Here is a 22,981-nt window from a genome sequence, read left to right on the forward strand (position 1 = left end):
CTAGTTTAACTTAACTCAACTAGATATAACTGAATTGGATTACTATAATTTATCAATCACACATGCTTAACTGAACTCAAGCCCTATAACTTGAATTTACTGAGCTAACTGAGTGACAAGAGCCATGTCACCCAAGTTAACTACCTCCAAGTTGTCTGCTGGTGTGGAAATTCAATTTTTTTCAATTTAACTAAGGCAAAGTCAAATTGAGACTTTCTTGCTACACTATTCAACATTTACTATATCTCATATAATTCTTTGTAAACAGATGGTGTACCAGATAGAGAATTTGACCATTAGCTTGTGTAGTCTTCAGAATTTCAAAATTCTGCTTTATAACAATGCAAAGTCTTCTTCTCAGAAAATTGTAATCATTTTTAGCATATCATTTATCCTTTAAATAGTTCCACATAATGAAAGTAAATTAAATATTTTATGCAACTACATAATGATTTTGGCATCATCCTATTGGTTAAGTTGATTGTTATGTCTATATGGATGGCTTGTGTTAGATGACACTTTTTGAACATTGGCTTAATTGTCGATGGAAGGCTTTGGAATTTAATTAAGTATTTTCAAGTAGGTTTTAAGACAATCTTCCTAAGGTGACCACCTTTATTCCATTGCATCTAAAACTTTTTCTCATATGGGCATTTGTTGTTTTATTTCTCTCTAAACATTAACTTGCTATATATACGAGTTAAGTAAACAAAAATATGAGATTAAAACTTTTAGTTTAGACATACATACATATTTCTTGAAAGAAATTTTGGAGCTATTGTCACCCCACTCCATAATGTGTTACCTTTTATTATTGCTATCTTTGAGTATTGGATAAGCTACAACCATAGTCACATACCTCTTTTACTATTTCATTACAAAGGTCTCTCAGCTTCTTTGTCATCCTCATTCACAACAAGTTGATGACTAAGCATATAAGATGGGGTACCTTAAATGTTCTTGCCATAAAGTGTACATCTATAAGCTATGAGTTTCTCACATTTGTCAATTGAAATTTTTATTTCATGCCCTTTTGTGTGTTGAACTTGGGCCTTTGGTGTCGTAGTGATTCTCCGTTTATTTCTTGATGTAGGTTGTCTAATGCTTCTTCCTGTAGCACTAAAACAATAATATTTAGGCTTCATTTTCCATTTCAATTTTGGATTTTGAACAAGAGTACACATTTCATTAGCTTGTGTTCTCTCATTCATTTTGACTTGGAGAGCATTTAAATGAGAAGAACCCACTACAATTTCTTCTTACTACCGCTTTTTTCTTTTAATACAACAGTGACAGTAAAATGACTTGCATTGGATTATTGTTCTTTGTATCTTCTACAAATTTGAGTTTATTTAGCCTAGATCTTTCTTTGTCTTTGGCCTAAACAATGTAATAATGCGACAACTATGCAACATGAATAAAAAAGAATCATTATCAAAATTAAATAGGTTTTCTTTTTATTAAGCCATAAATACATGATCATTTCACCATTACTCTGGTACAAAAGTTTATGAATTTCCATTAAGGCCTGAAAATACATCTAACACCTGAGTCTTCGTTGAACAAATGTGACGATTAGTTCCATTTAAATGTGAAATGGCCTCCAATATACGCATTAACCATAATAAATTTGATTACCCTTAATTACTGATGTTAATACTTAAAGTGCATAGGTTAATTCTTTAATTGCAAGGATTAACATTCATGTTGTGCCACGATCGGAATTTTCTTTGTTATATAACATAAGACATTTATTTTTTCTGTTAATCCTTGAACTTAGTGTTTTATGATGAATTGTTCTAGCTGCTAACATGGACAAACGATATAGACCACACAGTGACATGTATTAGTTGGAAAAGGACTAGCATTAATGCTTATGTTAAATGACATAAATATCTTTGTCTCACAACTTCTATTAGGCCATGTTCCCCGCCAATTCTAAGTGATACACTATGAATTCGCGTCGAGAAATGAATCACTAAGCCTAATGTGGGTATTATGCTCCACCCGACACCTCAAGCTTTGTACTGCCACATGTCACCTATTTTGGCCATATCAACATGCATAAATCAAATATTGCAACTACCATGTTTCCTTATTTTGGAGCGATATGTCATCACTTTACACACTATGCTTGCCACAATGGCTACTGCTAACTCAGGTTAATTAAAAAGTGTAAACCGTCAATTTTCACGTTAGTTGACACACATTTTCCTATTTTGTGGCAACGATTCGACAAAATGTCACATAAACTCAATCAACCTCCCATGGCGTGGATTAATGCATATTAAAAAATTAATTAAGGCTTAATCCTATGATTAATAAAATCTCCCCTACCGGTAAATGTATTTTTTTCACCATTTATTGGGCGAATCGACATGTAGTCAAGACATTGTTTGAGTGCTTAATAACATTTACTCTAAATCATTTTGTAATAATTACTAGTTGTAAACAAATGAAGAAGGTGTAGAGGACTCTGCAATCAGTATTTGTCATAGTTGCTTGTAGAAACAAGAGGGTGCAACACGGAAAAAACTATTTTCAAATAATGACAAAACGTGGACCTTGTACTTCCTCAACAATGCTAGCATACCGATAAATACCAAAAGAGGCAGGGACTATGTTGCTATGTAGTTATCCCACTTGTTTAATTGATTGTGTAGAGTTTTGTTTTATTTGAAAATGTGGTAGCCCTTTCTATATTAATTTTTTTTTCTTTTTTCTAATAATGTTAATAATTTTTTATGCTTTGAATTATAATTTTTTTTTGTATCATTAAATTAACTAATAAAAAAGAAAAGAAAAACTAAAATAATGTCGAATAATATTTTATTAAAAAATCAATTAATATGAATAAATGAACTAATGTAGTTATAGAAAATATCGGTTCAAAATTGTTCATACATATATATACAAAATTTCATAAAATTATATTTTATTTTCAAATAAAAATATAGTATTATCATCCTTGTTTTGTTGATTTTAAAAAATCTTTCAACAAAGTTCCTCGGGATAAGCTATGGTAAAGACTCAAATAGATAATGGTTCCTCTCGAGGTGATGGTTGTTGTGATTTGGCTATACGAGAATGTTGTCGCTAAGCTTAAGACCACCAAGGGTTGGTCTAAAGAAATTAAATGCAATATCAACGTTATGCAAATGTGCCTCTATCCCATACCCTTTCTGGCATTTACATTGATGAGCTAAAAGAGTGGTTGGAAGCTACGGGATGCAATGGCCCCAAGCTTGCTAGTATTGTCATTACTCTTCTCCTTTATGTTGATGATATCTTCCTCCTAACCAAAATCCATCATGATCTCGACAAGCAACATAAACTCCTCCATGATCATTGCTCCAGGATGGGTATGACTATTAATACAGACAAGACTAAAGTCATGATAGTTAAATCCAAAAAGATCAATCATGATAATTTCATATATGATAACAATTACTTGGATAAGTTTTCTTCATACAAATATTTAGGTATTGACATTAATCATCAACTCAACTGGAATTATAACATTGAGAAAAAGATTATTTGAGGATGGAAAACTTAATATGAGCTTGAAAACAATTGTAAGTCGATTGACCTTTAGGTTTGGAGTAAAAAAGAACTCCTCTTTGAGACTCTTGTTAGCCCTATTATTTTATATGGTTGTGAGGTTTGGGGTTGTAGTATGTCTAGAGAATCATGAAAGAAGATTAAATAAAGAAATTTATAACCTACAACCTTAAGATTAAAGGAAATACTCCCTATCATATCCTCTTGATTGAAGCTAGTCTTTCCCCCATTGAAAACATGGCTATGTTTAGGTATCTGTTGTATAAGAAGAAGTTTTACAACATGGAAGGCAAGAAGTTCCCCAAAATTGTTTCTAACTCTAGTCAAAACCCCCACCTCCAGCTCAAGCGAGCATGGCACAAGGATGTCCAAGTTTGGCTCGATCATTATCGGATAAAGGAGGACATCATCTTAGAGAATAAGGATAATATTAAAAATACTATTACTTCCAAATTTAAGGATAAGTTGTGGGATGATGAGGAGCTAAAGGGGAAAGGGAAGTTGAGATATTATAAAGAGGTAATGAACCCCACTCTTACTAACTAGAATTATGTTTGTCTTTACCAATCCTAATAAGAAAATGAACATTGTGAAGATAAGAATCAATTCTTATGAGCTTCGAAGTAAAACCAAGTGTGGGTCTATTCCCATAACACCTTTCGGATGAAATAATTTGTCGCATTTTTTATACTAAAAGGGTTGACGATGAAAAGCAGATTATCTTGGATTACAAGGTTCTCATTTCCAAAACATTTGTCACACTACCAACCTTCTCGACTTGTTAAACAAAACTATTGTGATTTAAAAACATTTATTCCCCTTCTTTTTTATTATAAAAAAAAAATATTAAAGATTATGAATTAATTTCTTACTTTCTTAAGATCCAACATGCCACATTTGTGTTTGTAGAAGTTAATCATCTTCATCTAATATATTTAAAAATAAAAACATAAATTTTAATAAGAAATAAAATATATTATTAAATTTAAAAAATAATAATATTAATTAATAAGAAATTTAATGTAAATTATTAAATTATATACGGAAATAAAAATAATAAAGGTTTTTTTTATAAATTAACATTTTCTCATAATATAATATATTAAAATAATAATAATAATAAATCAAATATATTATTGAATTTAAAAAAATAACAATAATAATTAATAATAAATTAAATATAAATTATGAAATCATTTATAAAAATAAAAATAAGATAATATTTTATAATTTAACATTTTTTCATAAATTAAATTGAAAGTATTATGAATGAAGCAGAAAAGAATACGACATTTAAAATACCATTCAATCTACGGTTTATTATTTATTATTTTATTTATAATTTTTTTAATTTTAAAATTTAAAAAAAAAAAAAAAAAAAAAAAAAAAAAAAAAATTCGTGATAAAGCTTTTCAATAATTACAAGTTACAATAATTAGCTGTATCGAGACTTCAACACAGATTGCACATTTCCAGCCCTCATCACCAATAACTTCTGGTGCTTGTGCATCGCATAAAGCCACGGTGTACTTCACGCTACCTGTTGAAGCCACGGTGTACTTCAATCCAGCTGCTGCTGTCTCTGTGGTTGTCCATCTATATATACAACCACGCTACACTCTTCAAGCTGTGTCAGCTGCCCCAGGCCCTCTATTCTTTTTAACTTACAACACATATCAACCTTGATCTTCTTCAAAGATATTAACCTTTCAAGACACGGCAGCTCCTCCAACTCTTTACAGTCCTCAATGTGTAGATATTGAAGGTTTGTAAGATTATGAAGCCCTTCCATTTTCCTCACCTTATCACAACCATCCACCCAGATCGTCTTCAAAGATATTAACCTTTCAAGACACGGCAGCTCCTCCAACTCTTTACAGTCCAGAATGGTTAGTTCTTGAAGGTTTGTAAGATTATGAAGCCCTTCCATTTTCCTCACCTTATCACAAAACCCCAGATAGATCGTCTCCAAAGATATTAACCTTTCAAGACACGGCAACTCCTCCAACTCTTTACACTTCCAGATCCGTAGTTCTTGAAGGTTTGTAAGATTATGAAGCCCTTCCATTTTCCTCACCTTATCACAACCAACCAGAAGGATCGTCTCCAAAGATATTAACCTTTCAAAACACGGCAGCTCCTCCAACTCTTTACACCCGCTGATGTGTAGTTCTTGAAGGTTTGTAAGATTATGAAGCCCTTCCATTTTCCTCACCTTATAACAACCAACCACCACGATCTTCTCCAAAGATATTAACCTTTCAACACACGGCAGCTCCTCCAACTCTTTACATTCCTCAATGTGTAGTTCTTGAAGGTTTGTAAGATTATGAAGCCCTTCCATTTTCCTCACCTTATCACAATTATACACCCAGATCTTCTTCAAAGATATTAACCTTTCAAGACACGGCAGCTCCTCCAACTCTTCACACCACTGGATATTTAGTTCTTGAAGGTTAATAAGATTATGCAGCCCTTCCATTTTCCTCACCTTATAACAACCAACCACCTCGATCTTCTCCAAAGATATTAACCTTTCAAGACACGGCAGCTCCTCCAACTCTTCACACACCTCAATGTGTAGTTCTTGAAGGTTTGTAAGATTATGAAGCCCTTCCATTTTCCTCACCTTTTCACAATCATTCAGAACGAACCACTTCAAAGATATTAAGCTTTCAAGACACGGCAGCTCCTCCAACTCTTTACACCCCGTGATGACTAGTGTTTGAAGGTTTGTAAGATTATGAAGCTGTGTCAACTCCTCCAACTCTTTACATCCGCTGATCCATAGTCGTTGAAGGTTTGTAAGATTATGAAGCCCTTCCATTTTCCTCACCTTTTCACAATGATTCAGATCGATCGTCTCCAGAGATATTAACCTTTCAAAACACGGCAGCTCCTCCAACGCGTTACACGAGTAGATCTCTAGTTTTCGAAGGTTTGTAAGATTATGAAGCCCTTCCATTTTCCTCACCTTATCACAACCCCCCAGATAGATCGTCTCCAAAGATATTAACCTTTCAAGACACGGCAGCTCCTCCAACTCTTTACACCCGCTGATGTGTAGTGTTTGAAGGTTTGTAAGATTATGAAGCCCTTCCATTTTCCTCACCTTTTCAAAATCCCTCAGAAAGATCGTCTTCAAAGATATTAACCTTTCAAGACACGGCAGCTCCTCCAACTCTTTACATTCCTCAATGTGTAGTTCTTGAAGGTTTGTAAGATGATTATAAAGCCCTTCCATTTTCCTCAGTTTGACACATTTTTGCACAGACAGTTTTATGAGTGTTGGTGGCAGTGCTCCAACCTCCACCAGATCATAGCAACCATCGATGGAGAGATGTTTAAGGCTGGGACAAACACCCTCAACCAAACATATCTCGGATATTTCTGTTCTCTGCAGCTCTAAGTATTCCAGTCGGGACAGTGCTCCTTCCACCCCGCTTTTCAATGGCAGCTCGCGTATCGGACAGGATTTTACTGTTAACTTTACCAGGTTGCTCAATTTCTCCATTTCTGCCGGTAAGGACTCTATTCCACATTCCTCTATCTTCAACTCTGACAGCTGAGTCAGCAGTCCCAACGAATCAGGCAAAGATTTCAGTTCTCTGCAATAGACGAGCTCCATGTGCTTCAATCTGCTCAGGTGACCCAGCGAACATGGCAGTTCTTTCAAGGAATGGCTTCCCACAGTAAGTACTTCCAGATTCCTGAGGTTTCTCATATCCTCAGGCAATTTTTGTAAATTTGTACCCCGCAGATGTAATTCTTCAAGAGAACGGCAATTTGCAAATGTTTCATTGGATATGGTCAACTCTGAGCACTTGTCGAGATTCAGATATTTAAGGCGAATTAAATTGACGAAGGAATTTGGAAGCATTTGCAAACTCGAGGAAGAACTGAGATCAAGGTGCACGAGATTTGTTAAGCAACCAAACGAATCTGGAAGCATTTTCAAGCGTTGGGAACCAGAGAGATCGAGGTATTTCAGGGAATGCAGATCACAAAATTCTTTTGGTAACAATTCGATACCTGTAGAGTACACCACAATCTTTTCTATGTGCTTCAGCTTACCAATGGACTTTGGAAACTCGAAAAGAGGAGAATCAGAAGAATGAATAGTCAATTCCCGCAACTTTCGAGGTGCCTGCAACGCAATAGTGAAATATAAGATATTTTCATCTCATTAAATAGAGCGGCAAATAATAAGAATAATAGACATGCAAACGAAGGAATCAGCGTTAACTTTCACCTGAGATTTTGTTCGCCATAGTGTACCCAATTTCTTTCCGCTCACTTCTAAGACCCTTAGATTCTTCATCAGATTCAGAAGCCAGTGAGGTAGGCAGTTGTCCGGACAGTCCCTCCAGCGTAGCCATATCAAATCTGGCGACTTAACCCTATTCAATATGTTTTTTAAATCATCACCTTCAGTTGCAACTAGTTGTAACTTACTCAAACGATACGGTGAAGGATCGATCAACTTCCTCATGCAGTTTGCGAACACCTCTTCACACCAACTTTTCAACCATGACGACCCTTCTGCTGAAAGTTCTTCTGCTGAAAATTCTTCGTCTGAAAGTTCTTCGTCTGAAAGTTCTTCTGCTGAAAGTTCTTCGTCTGAAAGTTCGTAGTTCTCTTTGAGGCCATAAACCGTCCTAATTCCGCGCACCTCAGTTATTACCTGTTCATTCGTTTAAAACAAGCAACAAACAAATTAAACAGAGCAGCAAGATTCCTCTTTTCTGCTTTTGCTGAATAAAGAAACCATAAAGCTGTATGAATAATTCAAGCACTTACAGAATATTGCCGCCACAACTCATGAATGTCCTTCATCACACGCCATTCACGATGCGGGATTACTCCACATGACTTCTGCTGATCCACAATTTGTCTTCCCAGGTCCCTCAGATGATCGTGCATTTTTATGGTATTCTTTTCTGTGTCAACCTCAACGAGGCACCTGTCCTGGAGATTTGCAAGGCCCACCAGACCGTTCCAGCCTGATCCATCCCATATTCTTATCGCCCTATCCCTGTCTTCCCCAATGAAATAACAGGAAATGTCTAAGAAGATTTTCCTTTCCTCTTCATCCAGAGCATCGTAACTTATCTTAAGCCTCTCCATAATCTCATTGGGAAGTTTTTGGCGAAGTTTCTGCAATTCACGTTTCCAATAACGGTCGTTCTTTCCACAGAGATGTGCCCCAAACACCTTCAAAGACAAAGGCAATCCATCGCAGGCTTCGCAAAACTCGTCTACAAGGTTCTCGAATCCTACCAGTGGATGAGGCTGCAAGAAGGCATGCGAACAGAAGAGTTGTCGAGAGTATTGAGCATCGAGGCCTGTTAACGGATATATTGATAACTCTGCGGAGCTTGTGAGGACATTCTTGTCGCGAGATGTAACCAGAATCAAGCTATCAGAATGGAGGACGTTGGCCACTGGCAAAAATGCACGCAACTGAGATGCATCATCTACATCATCTAAAATGATTAGAGCATGTAAAGATGAAAGACGTTCTCTGAGAATTCCTATGCCTTCTTCAATGCTATCTATTTGCACAGTACTCGTACTCGAAGTCAAGTCCTTAAGAAGTTTGCTCTGCAAGGAGTTCAAAGAGCTTCGACCCGCTGTCTCTCTGACATCATATAAGAAAGAGGATTTGTTGAAATGGTTCCTCTTCCTGTTGAAGAGTTCTTTGGCTAGCGTTGTCTTGCCGACTCCGCCCAAGCCAACAATCCCCAACACCCGAGCTTTGTCATTCTTCTGTTGCTGCCATAACACACTCCTTTCAAAATCTTCTATTTTTTCTTGCAGACCAGCTGGAAAATCAGCCACATACAGCGGTGTCTTTCTGCGCTTTTTAAGCACGCATTCCACGACCTCCTCCACTAGCTTGTCTTCCTCCTCCAATAGCTTGTTTTTGTCCCTGGAAATTCTCCACAAAGCACATAAAAGCATTGTAAAATCCACTCCAAACAAACAAAACTTTAAGTGTATAGCAATACCAGTTAGATAAATAAATAATAATGACAGGAAGAGTTAAGAGTTCCAACTCATTGTCGGCCTTGAGTTCGAAGCCGTTTATTAACGAGGCTTTGTTGAGGGCGATTCTCCAATTCTCAAGTGTTTTATCGTCGTATCTGCCTTTCTCTTTATGATCACTCAGTGCTTTAGCATACCGGTTTGTAATATATCGCACCTCCGAAAACTCCACTTTATAAAAGATGGGAATTATGGTATCCCCAGACTTGTTCAATATAAGGAGCAGCTCATCCAGACACCACCTAGATTCAGCATATCTGGGTGAGAAAATGACAATGTGGATAGAGGCGGTTCGGATGGCATTTTCAATTTGAGAATCTATGTAATCTCCCTTCTGCAGTTCAGCCTTGTCCAGGAAAGGTCGCAAATTACGTGAAATAAGGCGTTTGTAAAGACTGGTAGCCAAAGTTTCTTTAACGTCGGGACCACGATGATTGATAAACACATCGTGGTAGTAGGTGTTTGGGTTCGTGGAGGTTGATGGCATATCCATTGAGTAGGTGTTTGGGTTCGTGGAAGTTGATGGCATATCCATTGAGGAATAGGTGGAAGTTAGCCTATCTGCCATTGAACAGAAATACAAAACAAAAGTGAAGCACAGGTTGATAGATTAAGGAAATTAAGGTATTTGGCTCCTCACTGCCACCTGTCGCTCGATGCTTGACTTTGGAATATGTATCCTTTAAAAAGATTCATTTTTCCTGCCACAACACCAACACCCACACAGTTTAATATGCGTGAGAAGTTTAATATGCGTTTTTTAATTTGCATTAAAAAAGAAATTGAAATGTTTGGAAATATATTACTTTGTTATTAACGAAATGTTTGAAAACATATTATTTTGTTATCCACTTTTTGAATGATTTATGGACCATATTAATTTTAAATTTGAGTAAAGGTAATATTTAAGATTTGTTGGAGTAGGTAAGTGATACATATTAATTTTAAATTTGAGTAAAGGTAATATTTAAGATTTGTTGGAGTAGGTAAGTGATATATTATATGGAATGATAATAATAAAGTAGTAATCCTAGTCACACTATTGTATTATTTCGAGTAAAGGTAATATTTAAGATTTGTTGGAGTAGGTAAGTGATATATTATATGTATTATTTTGAGTAAAGGTAATATTTAAGATTTGCTGGAGTAGTTAAGTGATATATTATATGGAATGATAATAATAAAGTAGTAATTCTAGTTACATTATGGTATTATTTCAACTACTGTGTTTGTTAATTTTTTTATTTCTATTAATTTACTTTTATTTTATATTTGGACCACTATCTTTATTAATTCACTTTTATTTTTATTAATTTATTTTTATTTAGAGGAAAATAATATTTTACATAATTAGGCTAGGGGATTATTCTAATCACTATTTTTATTTTTTTTAGAAAAATGCCATGAAAATATTTATCTAATTAAAATTTGTGTTTGAAAAACTCCAACCATAATTTCTATTTTCTTTTATCTCAGATAAAAGCTAAATAAAAAAAATATTTATCTTACTCAAAAATTATGTTGAAAAGATAAAATGATAATTCTTTTAATGTTATTAAAATCTAAAATCTTACACATATCATATAAAAACAATGATACTCAAAATCCATATTATTTACAGTTTATAATGCATTATTATCAAAATCCATATTGTTTACAGTTTATAATGCATTATTATGTATGGTTCATATTGTTTTTGAAATTTAAGAAGTTTTAAAATTTAAAACCAATTAAAAATATCATAATTAATATTAAAGAAAGTGTAACAAGAGTTTCACATTACTATATTTCACATTACTCGAATTAAATGAAAATGAAAATTAATTTAATATTTTCATATTTGAAAAAGTGTTATTCTCTAAAATATTTTAATAGCTCTGAGCTATTAGGTAGAGAATTTGATTTTTCAAGTCTTGATGAAAAAGAGTTCTTTCTTTTTGGTGCTTTGCACGCTTTCTCTGCAATGAATGACAATAAAATCCCAGCCCAAATTTTGACCTCACCATGGTTACTATTAACAAAGATGGTATCACATTTTAAGTCTAAGTAGATTTGTGTCAGCAGATAGATAATGACTCAGCTGAACAGGACCAACACATCTCTAGTGATTGAAATTTACTCTTATTCATATATTTATTTTCTTTTCCATAATAATTTTTTTTCCTAAAAAAACTGAATTGTGACTATAGATATAGCGTAAGCGCTGCAAAAATTGCCTAACCCAGCCCTTGATTTGATTTGCCTTGCCCAACCCTTGATTTTCAGACTTTCCAGATTATAAAAGCTTTACAGAAATTCACACGCGACAGGGCTTTGTATAATTTTTTTGAATTCTGAAACTGGTAATAAGGAAAAGTAAAAGTTCGTTTAAATCAAACATTTGGAAGCAAATATTTAGCATTTGATTTTCTTTTCCAAAAATTTTAAAGAAACACTGTCATGAAACTCACCCAATTTCATACAGCATTACCGACTCGATTTGCAACACCAGTATATATTAAACCCATTTCTTTTTGGTCTTAGACTGTCAAGGCGGAATAATATAGGAATAACCTAATCCTGTAATAAAGGGATCCAAGTACCGATTGAATAACCTAATCATCTTGTAATAAAAGGATATGCATTGGTTCAGAAATTTGATAAAAAATTTAGTTGAAATTTTAGGACTGAGTAGGATTTTATTATGACAATATCCTAAAAAAAAATTGAATTTTGAAACCATCTGAATTGTAAAAAAGTTGTGAAACAATCCAAATTATAAAGTCAAAATTTAGAAGTGATACAAACTGTAAATTTCTATATTACATAACTATAAGGTTAGATCAATTGGTCCACTCTCCCGATATCAGAGTCCTTCAACCGCATGGGAATAAAAACATCTTGATTTTCGGGAAAAATTTGAAAAGCTAAACTTTTAAAACTCTGGAACATTACCAGTCCAAGAGTTTATGGGTTTAACTTTCTCTACACCCTCAGTGATTTCGACATTCTCACGGATTTTAACGGTCTTTCAACCTCAAATACAAAAAATTATCTGGATTTTTATTTTAATTTGAAAAAGCTTTATATTAAAAACTTTGAAACCTTATGTATCCGAAAAGTCATACTCTGAAATCTCAGGAATCCGAAAAGTCATGGGTTCAAAAAGTCATACTCTGAAACTTCTGAAATCCCAAAAATCTCATGGGTTTAATTCTCTAGACATTTTCATTGATCTCAACAGTTCTTCAGTCACAAATAAAATTGAGAAAACAATGTCTAAATTTTTATCTTAATTTAAAAATCCATTTAAAACTCTGAAACATCACCCAGTCCAATGGTCTAAGAACTTGTATAATCAAAATTTCTTTCCAGCTTGGTTGCTTGGAGGGATCATATAGTCGTTTGCAAAACTAATTGAAAAAGATTGTGCCTTTCAACGCCTCTGTTATTATAAATTCGTAGGGCTTTCCTGTCTTAGTTCAGGCCATCTAATTTTCGCGAATAAAATATGTATGAAATTGTTTAACGGTTTTATGTGATTATGAACTTTTATATGAATACCAGATTGTGCCAGTTAACCAAGATTTAGCTAAACCAAATGCGGAAGAGAATGTAAAATATCATAGCACTTATTTTACCACTCTTTTCTTGGGCTTCAAGGACTATCTTGTTATAACATAATATAACTTTTATATGATTGCGAAAAATTTTAAAATTTAGACAGACCATAGGCCTGGCCACTGCATAGACATGCTCTCCCAGAGTTGCAGCTCCCAAATGGTTCATAGAGTTCTAGATTTGCAATTCTCTGGAACCCAGAAACAGTGTGCGCCCCACCCTCGCTAGACTCTCTGAAATCAACGCAGCTCTCAAATGGTTGATATTGAGTTCTAGATCTGCAATTCTCTGGAACCCAGAAACCCCCCTAGCTAGACTCTCTGAAATCAACGCAGATACCCTTCCATGAAATACCTTGGAAAGTTGTTCCAAACCTCCAAAAACAAAGCAAAAATGGTTAATAGAAATACCCAATATTTCTGGATCATTGATCATGAAATCAAATGAAGTACTCTTCACGGCCTTTATTAGAAATCCAATTGTTAAATCAACGAATCTGAAATTCAGGACATAAGAAACAGTGATTTATACGTGGCCATATCTTTCGGCCACCGTAAACTTCCCGGAAACCCATTCCCCGCTGACCGGCTCAAGTCCCTATCTACACCACTGGTGTTTAAAAATTCAATTATTTAATGTTTGGGCGGTGGGTCGAGACCACTAAGAGCATAGTGAACATAATCTAATTAGGAAGGAAGTAGATTATTATTTAAAAAAATTAATTGAAAGAAGTAGATTTATTTATTTTTCATCGTTCAATGTATTCCCTGTATTCCCTTGAAAAGAAACGCAGGTGATAAAGTCAAGGTGATGCCTAGAAAATTCCCCATCTCAACCACTGTTATTTAAAAATTCAATTATTTAAAGTTTGGGCAGTGGCAGAGCATAGTGAGGGGAATCTAATTGTTTAGTAGATTTTTATTTTTTTTTCATGGTTTTGATGAATTTTTCTTTGAAGTTAAGAAATTTCGAGGAAAATATGAATCATGGTTATAATAATTTTTTTTTTCCATATTATTGGGAAAACTAAAATAGTTTCAGAAAAATAATGATTTTGTTGGCCAATAACCTAAAGAGTACATGTGGTGAACTCAATGTTTCTCGATATATATATACACATATATACATATATATATATATATATATATATATATATAAAATAGGCACTCAAATTTTGTCAGTACACTGTTATATGCATAGATAAATAATATAGAAACAAATAAATTAAAAATAAAATCTACAAAATTTAAAGTTATGTAAGTGATTTAAAATAGAGTGGAACTTTTATCAAATTAGTAGGGAATATTGGTGAGACTTGTTCTTTGTTCTTATATAAAAGGGTATGAATTCTTGCTTGGTTTAAAGCCAAGTCCATATTACGGTGTTTCAGTTGGAGTTCATTTAGCTACAACACGGTGGATGTTTGCAGGTTTGCCATTGAAACAGACATACAAGCAGAAGTGAAGCAGAGATGGATAGATTGAGAGAGAAAGTATTTTGGCCTTCCCAAATGAAAACCTAAACCTATTTCACAGTCCACAGCAATTACATCTAGTCTGCAAAACAAGATGCCAACGACGGCCAGCTGGTGGGCACACAATGGAAATTTGTGAAGTAATGATTAGTCTGCCACCTGTCCCTCCTTTTGCTTTTATAGAATTACTTGCAGATTGCTCCTTCCTTGCAGATCTCCCCCGCAATTTGCATGTGAACGGGTCGCTTGAAAATAAAAGCAGGGCGATAAAGTGAATGGGTCCCCATCTCAACTGAGGCGAAGAGGTGGTCCCGAGAACCTGCAATCGGGATAAGGGTTGCCTTACGTCTAGCCTACAAAACAGGATGCCAGCGACGGCCAGCTGGTGGGCATACAATGGGAATTTGTTAAATAATGATTCCTCTGCCACCTGTCCCTCTTCTACTAATGTAATTGATTCCTTTGCCAAGATCCCAGCCACAGCCAACAAGTTGTTCCTTCCTTGCTCGCAGATCTGGCCGCAATTTGAATGGGTCCCTTGAAAAGAAAAGCAGGCGATAAATTCAATTGCTAGGTGAAAAGATAGAAACGATAACTAGGGATGCAGAATAAGGAGGACCTAGACCTGCCCCCTCCAAAAAATAAGAAATAGCAAAGTGAAAGTGGTAATTCTCCTTGTAATAGGAAGAACTTTGATGAAAAACACCGAAACTGATAAAACTAAAATAGAATGAAACTTGGCTTATTTGTTAAGCATGCTTTTATCGAGAAAATTTCGAAGATCGACCACTCAAATCCTTAATTACAACATCATTAATATATGTTAAGCAGATTCTCATTTAAGTCAAGTTGTTGAATGGAGGATGGGGCAATCATGCTTCCTCCCTTCATTGAGTGTGGTGATAGTTGTGTCACCATCCCCTCCTCTCCATAATATGATTGTTCATTATGGTCGAGATTGTAAATACTAAGTGTGCACCCTTTCCCTAATCAGGGGCATAATTTAATAAATATTAAAAATTAATTTGAATTTAAAATTTTCAATATAATTTTTTATATTTACTAGTTTTGAATTACATATCTTTGTGTGGACACTAATATTCATTAAAAATAAATTATTTTTTTTAATTATTTTTAACCAATATTGAGACACACACACATTCAAATTTTGGCATTTAATAAATTATGTGTGTGTGTGATTTAGGGAAAATTTTAGGGGTTAATATTAGCAGGTAGGTTAATTTTCCATGCTGTTTTTAGAAAAAATATTCATGAATCTCTATTCTTTTTCTAAAGTTGATTCGCCCAAGCTTTATATTACAAAATTATTTTACATTATAAATCACCAATATTTTATAGATATTATATAAAATAATTAAAAATTTGAATATTTTTATAAGAAAATTACAAGCATTTTACAATTTGAATATTAAGGACTAGTAAGATTCGTCAAGGCTTTTAAACCTTAAAATAAATATATAATATTCTTAAAATTTTCCTTGATTATTTTTTAAGTTATATATATATATATATATATATATATATATAACCTATGGATATTAACAAAAGGTCTTTAATTTTAGTACAAAGTAATGCAAGCTAAATATTTTCCTAGAGAATCAATTATGGAATGGTTCATAGTGCCAAATAAGTCCTCCAAAGGCTCAATAATATGGAAAGCAGTGGTAAGAGCCTTTCCCTTGGTTGACAAATGGGTTGTGTGGCGTGTAGGGGATGGCCATCAAATATGAATAGGACGTTACCCTTGGTATGGTGTAGGTAATGATTACAACCTCTTTGCTCCTCTATTATCCTCTCTTGATCGTCTGAATATTACTACTGTAGTAGATGCTAGTGCCTAGCCCCCTAGACCTACGAGTCTAGCGAGCAAAATAACAATAGAATGGGATTGGTATATCAACTTATTGGCGGAGAATCATTTGTATATCAGAGACAATATTCCAAACCTACTTGTTTGGTCAAAAAGTCACCACACAAGATCTTTCACTGCCAAGATGGGTTATAAGGTGTGGTTTGAATAACAATTCATTAAGGAAAGAAGTTGGTCGTGGAGATATATCTAGGGAACCAACAACCCTCTAAAGGCTAAACTCTTTGCATGGATAGCTCTTAGTGACACGTTACTCATCTGGGACAAGTTTAGAAGGTGCCACTGGTCTGGTCTTAATCAATTTCCCCTATGCAAAGCACGAGAGGAGTCCCACCCTCACCTTTTTATGAGATGAAATTATATATATCAGATTTGTGAGTTTTTGTGGAAATATTTAATCCAAATTCAAGGTGGATGGGCTTGGCTTTCGCTAATGCTTTTAAAATGTGGTGGTCTATAAACAAGTTTCTTCTTTTAAAGTCCTACCTTGTCTACTTATTGCTTTTGTTTGGAAATCATAAAATCTTGTCGTTTTTCAGGACAAGTTCATCCCCCTGTCTGCATGTGCTGAAAAGGTGTCCACTTTGGCATAGAAATTTAAGTAAAACCCTCCCCTCCCCAAACAAAGGAGCCTATGTATTCTTGAAATTGATTTCGGTTCTCCCTGGGGTTTCTTTGATGGTGCTAGCCACGACCATCCTCCACGGCGTGATGTCGGGTAGTCTTGTACTTAAGTCACTCCCATTTCTTATATGCATGATATGCCCCTCGTAGGGGGTAAAATAACAAGGCCAAGTTTGTAGCCTTATGAGTTCTACTAGAAGTGGCCTAGAAAAAAGGTGTTTGAAATCTCCAGGTGATGGGAGATTCAAAGTTGGTCATTAATTGGGCAAACCATATGCCATCAAAGTTGGTCATTAATTGGGCAAACCATATGGAAAGTGTATGCATAATTGGCATCGACGTGTTATTATCAGAGATCAAGGTTGTTCATAATTATTTGTATCAAATCGGTTTCTATCATATTTTACATGAGCTCAACATGGAAGTAGGTGGTTTATCAAAGGAAGCTCTCCAACTTCCGGTAAGCTTTGTTGGACTCCATCAATTTGCACATGCTGAGGAGATTGACTTGTTGACAACCAATCTCTCCTTTTAGCATTCTAATGTATTTATGTACTTTTCTTCTTTCTTATAATTCGGGCAAAAAATGTAGACACAAGGTTTTACTCCCTTAAATTTTTGGTATCTAGGCAGAAAGGTAGCATTCAATTATTTTTAAGTCTAGGAAAGCAAATCTGAAAAAACATATGAGGAATAATGTATATACTTTACCTTATCAATATATACAATATTTTTCTTTATATATATATATATAGTAACCAAATTGTGTATTTCAATAATATGAAAATATTTTCTTACAAAGGTGTGATTAATGAAGTGTATATATGCATAATTAATAACAAGAGTAAACTAGCAACCGTAAAGGTGCAAAGTACACCCAAAGAATTAAAGATTTGAGAAGATCATTTAGAAAAATGAAATGACTAAATATAAAAGCTCTTATTTTTAATAGAATAAGTATTGAAAAATATTATTTGAATTTTTTTTAGAAAACTCTATTGTTAAGAGCAACTTTCTACTTCAATAGTTGTTGTATTTGACAAAGTAATTTCACTTTTACCATTTATTAACTAATTATTAACTTTTTCTGTCATTGTTTGTCCAAGTTTGATGGTTCCACTTTTATTGATAGGAGAAGCAAAATGTCAAATCTTGAGTGAACCTTTGCTAAAAAAAATTCAAAAATATTAATATATGTAAAAAAAATAAAAAAAATTATTAACTAATTGATAATAATAAAAATAATACAAAACAACTCATAAATAACTAATTTTCGTGATGAGATAAAAATTTTAATATTTAAATAAATATATAATATGTATTATAATTAAATAATTTTAAATCTGAAATTTTAACCAAATTAATATAAAGAAAAACCATTTATTATTCAAATAAAATTACAATTTTAGCCAAAATTTTACATAAAATAATTAAAAAAACATAAATGCATGTATTTAATGACATTACGCGAATTAAAATAACCCATAACCACCGGATCAACATTCACTGACACCAGGCCTTTTAATATAACGGAACTGAACCTATGTAATTAAGCCCTACGCTTTTCTATTACCATTGAGGTACTACAAGAGGTACTACGAAACGCACAATAGGCAATAAAAAAATAAAATTACAATATTCTCGATTAATCCTCGAAACTTTGGACTCCTCCCACACATTCACATGGTAGGCACAACATTTTTTATTTTTTATTATTATGGATTGTAGGTGTATGATGCGGGGACCTTAGGTGAATGTGCTAGTCACAACATTTCTTTTTATTATGGATTGTAGTGGTATGATGTGGGGGCACTTTTTTGGTTTTTTATTTTATAAATTTTTTGGTCAATTACATTGAAATTTCTATTAGAAATGGAAAAAAAAAAAGATTAATAAGTTATAATTTAAATGTTTTTAAATTTCTATTAGAATGAAAAAAAATAGATTATTAATTCATAATTTAAATTACACCAGGTTTTCTACGCATCAAATTTAAGATTAATGATATTATATATTCTAATTTAAGATAAATATAATAAAATTTAAAATTAATAAATAAGTTTGAAATATTTACATAGAAACATATACATTAATATGTAAATAAATATAATAAAAAATTAAAATTAATAAATAAAATTTAAATTTAAAATATTTAAAACCAAAATTCAAAATCCACAAATAGCTATCATTTATAAAAAGTGAAAGGAGCTTGTGTCGTGAAGAGAAATATGATTGCAGAGCCCTTATAGATATGTAAGAACTTCTAACCATTCCCATCACTTCAAGAAACACACCCTCTCATGCTCAATCAGAATTTATTGCAATGGCTTGAGAAAAAATGCCCCCTCAAGAAACATGCCCTCTCATATTCATCCAAATTTCGTTGTGATGCCTTCATGCATAATTTATTTGGGTTGTGGAGGTTTGAGATAAATGACAGGTTTACCAATATTCTCTCCACTAAACATGGAATTGACCGCTTTAAAAAAACTAACCGACCCCACTACAACATCTTCCTTATATTTAATTTATCCTTGCTTGATGTACCATGTCATCTCCTCAAAGAACGTCATCATGCGATGAAGGTATTGCCCACACAGGAAGCCTTCATGTTGGCACATTTCTCCACCAAGTTGAGCAGGTTTCTCAATCCAAAACATTGCTTCCACTCCTACTCATACATATATAATGTACATTAATAAACTGTAACAACCTAAGCTATTGCATATAAACTCCCCGGTATAACAATACATCATTTATAACTACCTAATTATAGCGAGAGATCATTCCACAAACTGGAATTTGAGTTTTCATATTGATGTGGTTGAAAACAACTTCCAACATGCATCCACAAACATTACCAAAGTAGATATCAACCTCTGGGGAATTACCTGTCCAATAAATAGTACAATCATAACCTCTTTTCATATTTATCCATTACTCCTTGGCTAGCCATAATAATGTAGGATAATGGTCACTCAAAGAATCTTCTATTTCTTGGGACAACATTGTTCAAAATCTTGGCAAGCATAATCTCAAGAATAAAGTCTTAATCAACCTTCTCTCTAAAATTTAAGAGTTAGTATTTCTGAGAGCGTTTGAAAGAGGCAAAGTAAAGCGTAAAAATAGATCTCAAAATTATAGTGGTTGTCCTCTATTTTGGTTCATATGTGGCAGAAATTCACCTCACTATCATACATGTTGTAAGCGATGTGTCAAGTTAGTCCATTCCATTAATTTACATGCCATAAGACACTTGCACTACATTCATCACATCACTTGAATAGACTTCGATTTTGAATTTTGTTAAAGTGAAGGTGAGAAGGAAGAAAATTGGATTTCACATATGCTGCAATGGCTCGTTCCACAGATACCTTGGTAGTAGGAAGAGTGATAGGTTATCTTCTCTTAATGTACGCGTTCTTACCTTATAGGTTCTCTCATCTTATTTTCCTAGTGTTCTTTGAGACCCATATCCGCATCAATTCTTACTAATTATTTTGTATTTTCTGAAGGTCAGTAGTTGGGTTTCGTTACACCCATTTAGGGATCTAGAGGATTATATCGGTTTGTATCTGGACTTACAATTATGTTTGTAGGTAAAACTTGGAAAGTTGGTTGGTGCTAGCATTAACTCATTCATAAGAAGAAATAATGGAGAGAAGAAGAATTGGAAGGCATAAGAAATGTAACTATGATGACCTATGTTGCTTTTTCTGGGATGAAAGAGGAGTATGAGGATCTGAGATTGAGCCTCGGGGTTGCTGACAAAGATTTCAAGAAAGCCTACTGTCACCTTCTATTGCAGGAATGGAAGTACCCACTTGAAATAATTTCCCAAACTTTCAGCCTCAGATATTTTTAGTAGCAATAATTCCATGTTTAAAACAAAATGGCATGGTATACTTCTGACAGAAGTTAGAAATCAAAAGTTTTATGGTGAATCACGTTTTTAGGGAAAAATATCTTCTAACCATTCACAGGGCATAGAAATGCTTTACAAATCATGATTTATGTTCAATAATGTTTTTTGCATGAAAATCATATTGAACTCATATGTTGATAATTTGGTTGCAGTATAATTCTGATGTTGATATAATCAGGTGCAGTATAATCCTAATGTTCGAAAAGGAAATAACTATGGGACCCAATTTCACAATATCAATCAAGCTTATGAGGTAACTTGACTACCTATGAATAATTTTTGTAAGCCCCCAAGGATTGCTTAGTTTGTTTTAAGTACTGCTCTATCTTATTTTCCACTTGGATTAGAAGTTAGTTTGAGTACCCCTGTCTTACTTTTCACTTGGATTGGATTTACCCTAATTTTTTATTATCTAGTGGTTTAATATGGATGCCATGAACACCATTCATGAATGTCCAAAAGTGTTCCTAGGCTCCTCTTATGGATTCGTTTATGGGAAAAAAATTATAATTTGTGATTTTCAGTTTATAACTTAATAAACATATGATTGTCATGCATGCCCATGGTTCTGATGTTTCATGTTTGTGATGAATATCTAGGATGTAATGCCATATTTGGAAAAGGAAAATAAGCAAAATTATCATGTTGATTACTATTTGAAGGGCTTGATGGGAGATGATGACCATTCTTGGGAAGAATGGATGGGATGGGAAGGAGCTTAACATTTATGCCTAATCAAAATCTTGATGATAAACTGCATCCATATCAGTTTACTTGTAAACAAATATGGTCTCTCCATGGCCATGCTCGTTCATGGGCTGCCTATGAGACCCTTTCTATCATTACCCTAACAACCATAACCACTGCATTAGAAAGCTCAAAGTTTCTTCATTTGCCTCTTGTTAATATGATCTACTTTTCTACATCTACAACTGATTTTTATTTCTCCTGCCCTGGCTCCCATAACACATAGGATTTCTTGATTGTATTGGTTGTTAGTGGTGTTCAATGGCCACTTATTCTATGTTACAGACTATAGTATATGGCGTCAATACCAGTGGAACCATGGACAACACAAAGTTGTTAGGTCCCTATAATACTAGTGTATTCCCTTACTATTATTGTCATTGTAGTCCTTTATTGTAATTTTTGTTCCCATGTTGTCCCGATATTGTTATTATTGTGCCCCATAGAAGCCCACTATTGTTATTGTTCCTTACATTATTACTGTTATGTTAGCTTTGACTATATTGTGACCCCTTAGACTCCTATATATAGAAAGGAGGTCTTGTCAGTTGCATCATCCAAGAATGGTTCATTTGTGTAATGTAAAGGAGGTTTCCCCATCGAAGAGGTTGATTTTGAAGTCATTGTTCTATCTTTTCTTCTATTTTGTGAGTTGGTTACATAACAATTGGTATCAAAGCTTTGGATTCTAGGGTTTCGCTACTTCAAGCAGGTCATCATGGAATTTTCACGATAACTTTGTTTCTACGATGTTTCATAAGCTAAAATTAAACCCATTTGAGTTTAAATATTGATGAACCTCCAATATGAATTTCAGATATTGTATTGCCATATTTTCAGAGATATGATCCAAGGAAGTTAGGGTTTTTGCAGGCTCCTAAATTATATCTCAAATAGGTGACCTGGGAAAAATCACCATAACTTTCTCTTTGAGCATCATATTGAAATTTTGTAACAAGGTAAAGAAAGAGCACAATCTTTAGCATTTTGTGTATCGGTTTCAGGTCTGAAGGTCGAAACGGTGACACGTGGCACCTCGTACAAGTTCGCTCTACTGAACTAGTCTATAATCAGGTCATCGCGGGAGATTTGGAATAACTCTTTCGTGGAG

General features: G+C 33.9%; 1 protein-coding gene across 3 annotated transcripts in view; it reads right to left on the minus strand.

Annotated features, from left to right (window-relative positions):
* Positions 1 to 4,935: 4,935 nt before the first annotated feature.
* Positions 4,936 to 22,981, minus strand: part of LOC149231521 (uncharacterized) — a 261,337-nt gene continuing 243,291 nt past the window's right edge. For all 3 annotated transcript variants that reach the window (XM_089379217.1, XM_089379216.1, XM_089379215.1), the window contains exons 2-5: positions 9,621 to 10,310; positions 8,362 to 9,493; positions 7,814 to 8,245; positions 4,936 to 7,708 (exon numbers count right to left, since the gene is read on the minus strand). In XM_089379217.1, coding sequence (XP_089235343.1) covers positions 5,123 to 7,708; positions 7,814 to 8,245; positions 8,362 to 9,493; positions 9,621 to 10,177 — 4,707 coding nt within the window. In that variant the 5' untranslated portion in view covers positions 10,178 to 10,310 and the 3' untranslated portion in view covers positions 4,936 to 5,122. The remainder of the gene's footprint in view (positions 7,709 to 7,813; positions 8,246 to 8,361; positions 9,494 to 9,620; positions 10,311 to 22,981) is intronic.

This window comes from Pinus tabuliformis, chromosome J, assembly GCF_031772625.1.
Source record: "Pinus tabuliformis cultivar Carrire ecotype Pingquan chromosome J, CPIR1, whole genome shotgun sequence".
NCBI lineage: Eukaryota > Viridiplantae > Streptophyta > Pinopsida > Pinales > Pinaceae > Pinus > Pinus tabuliformis.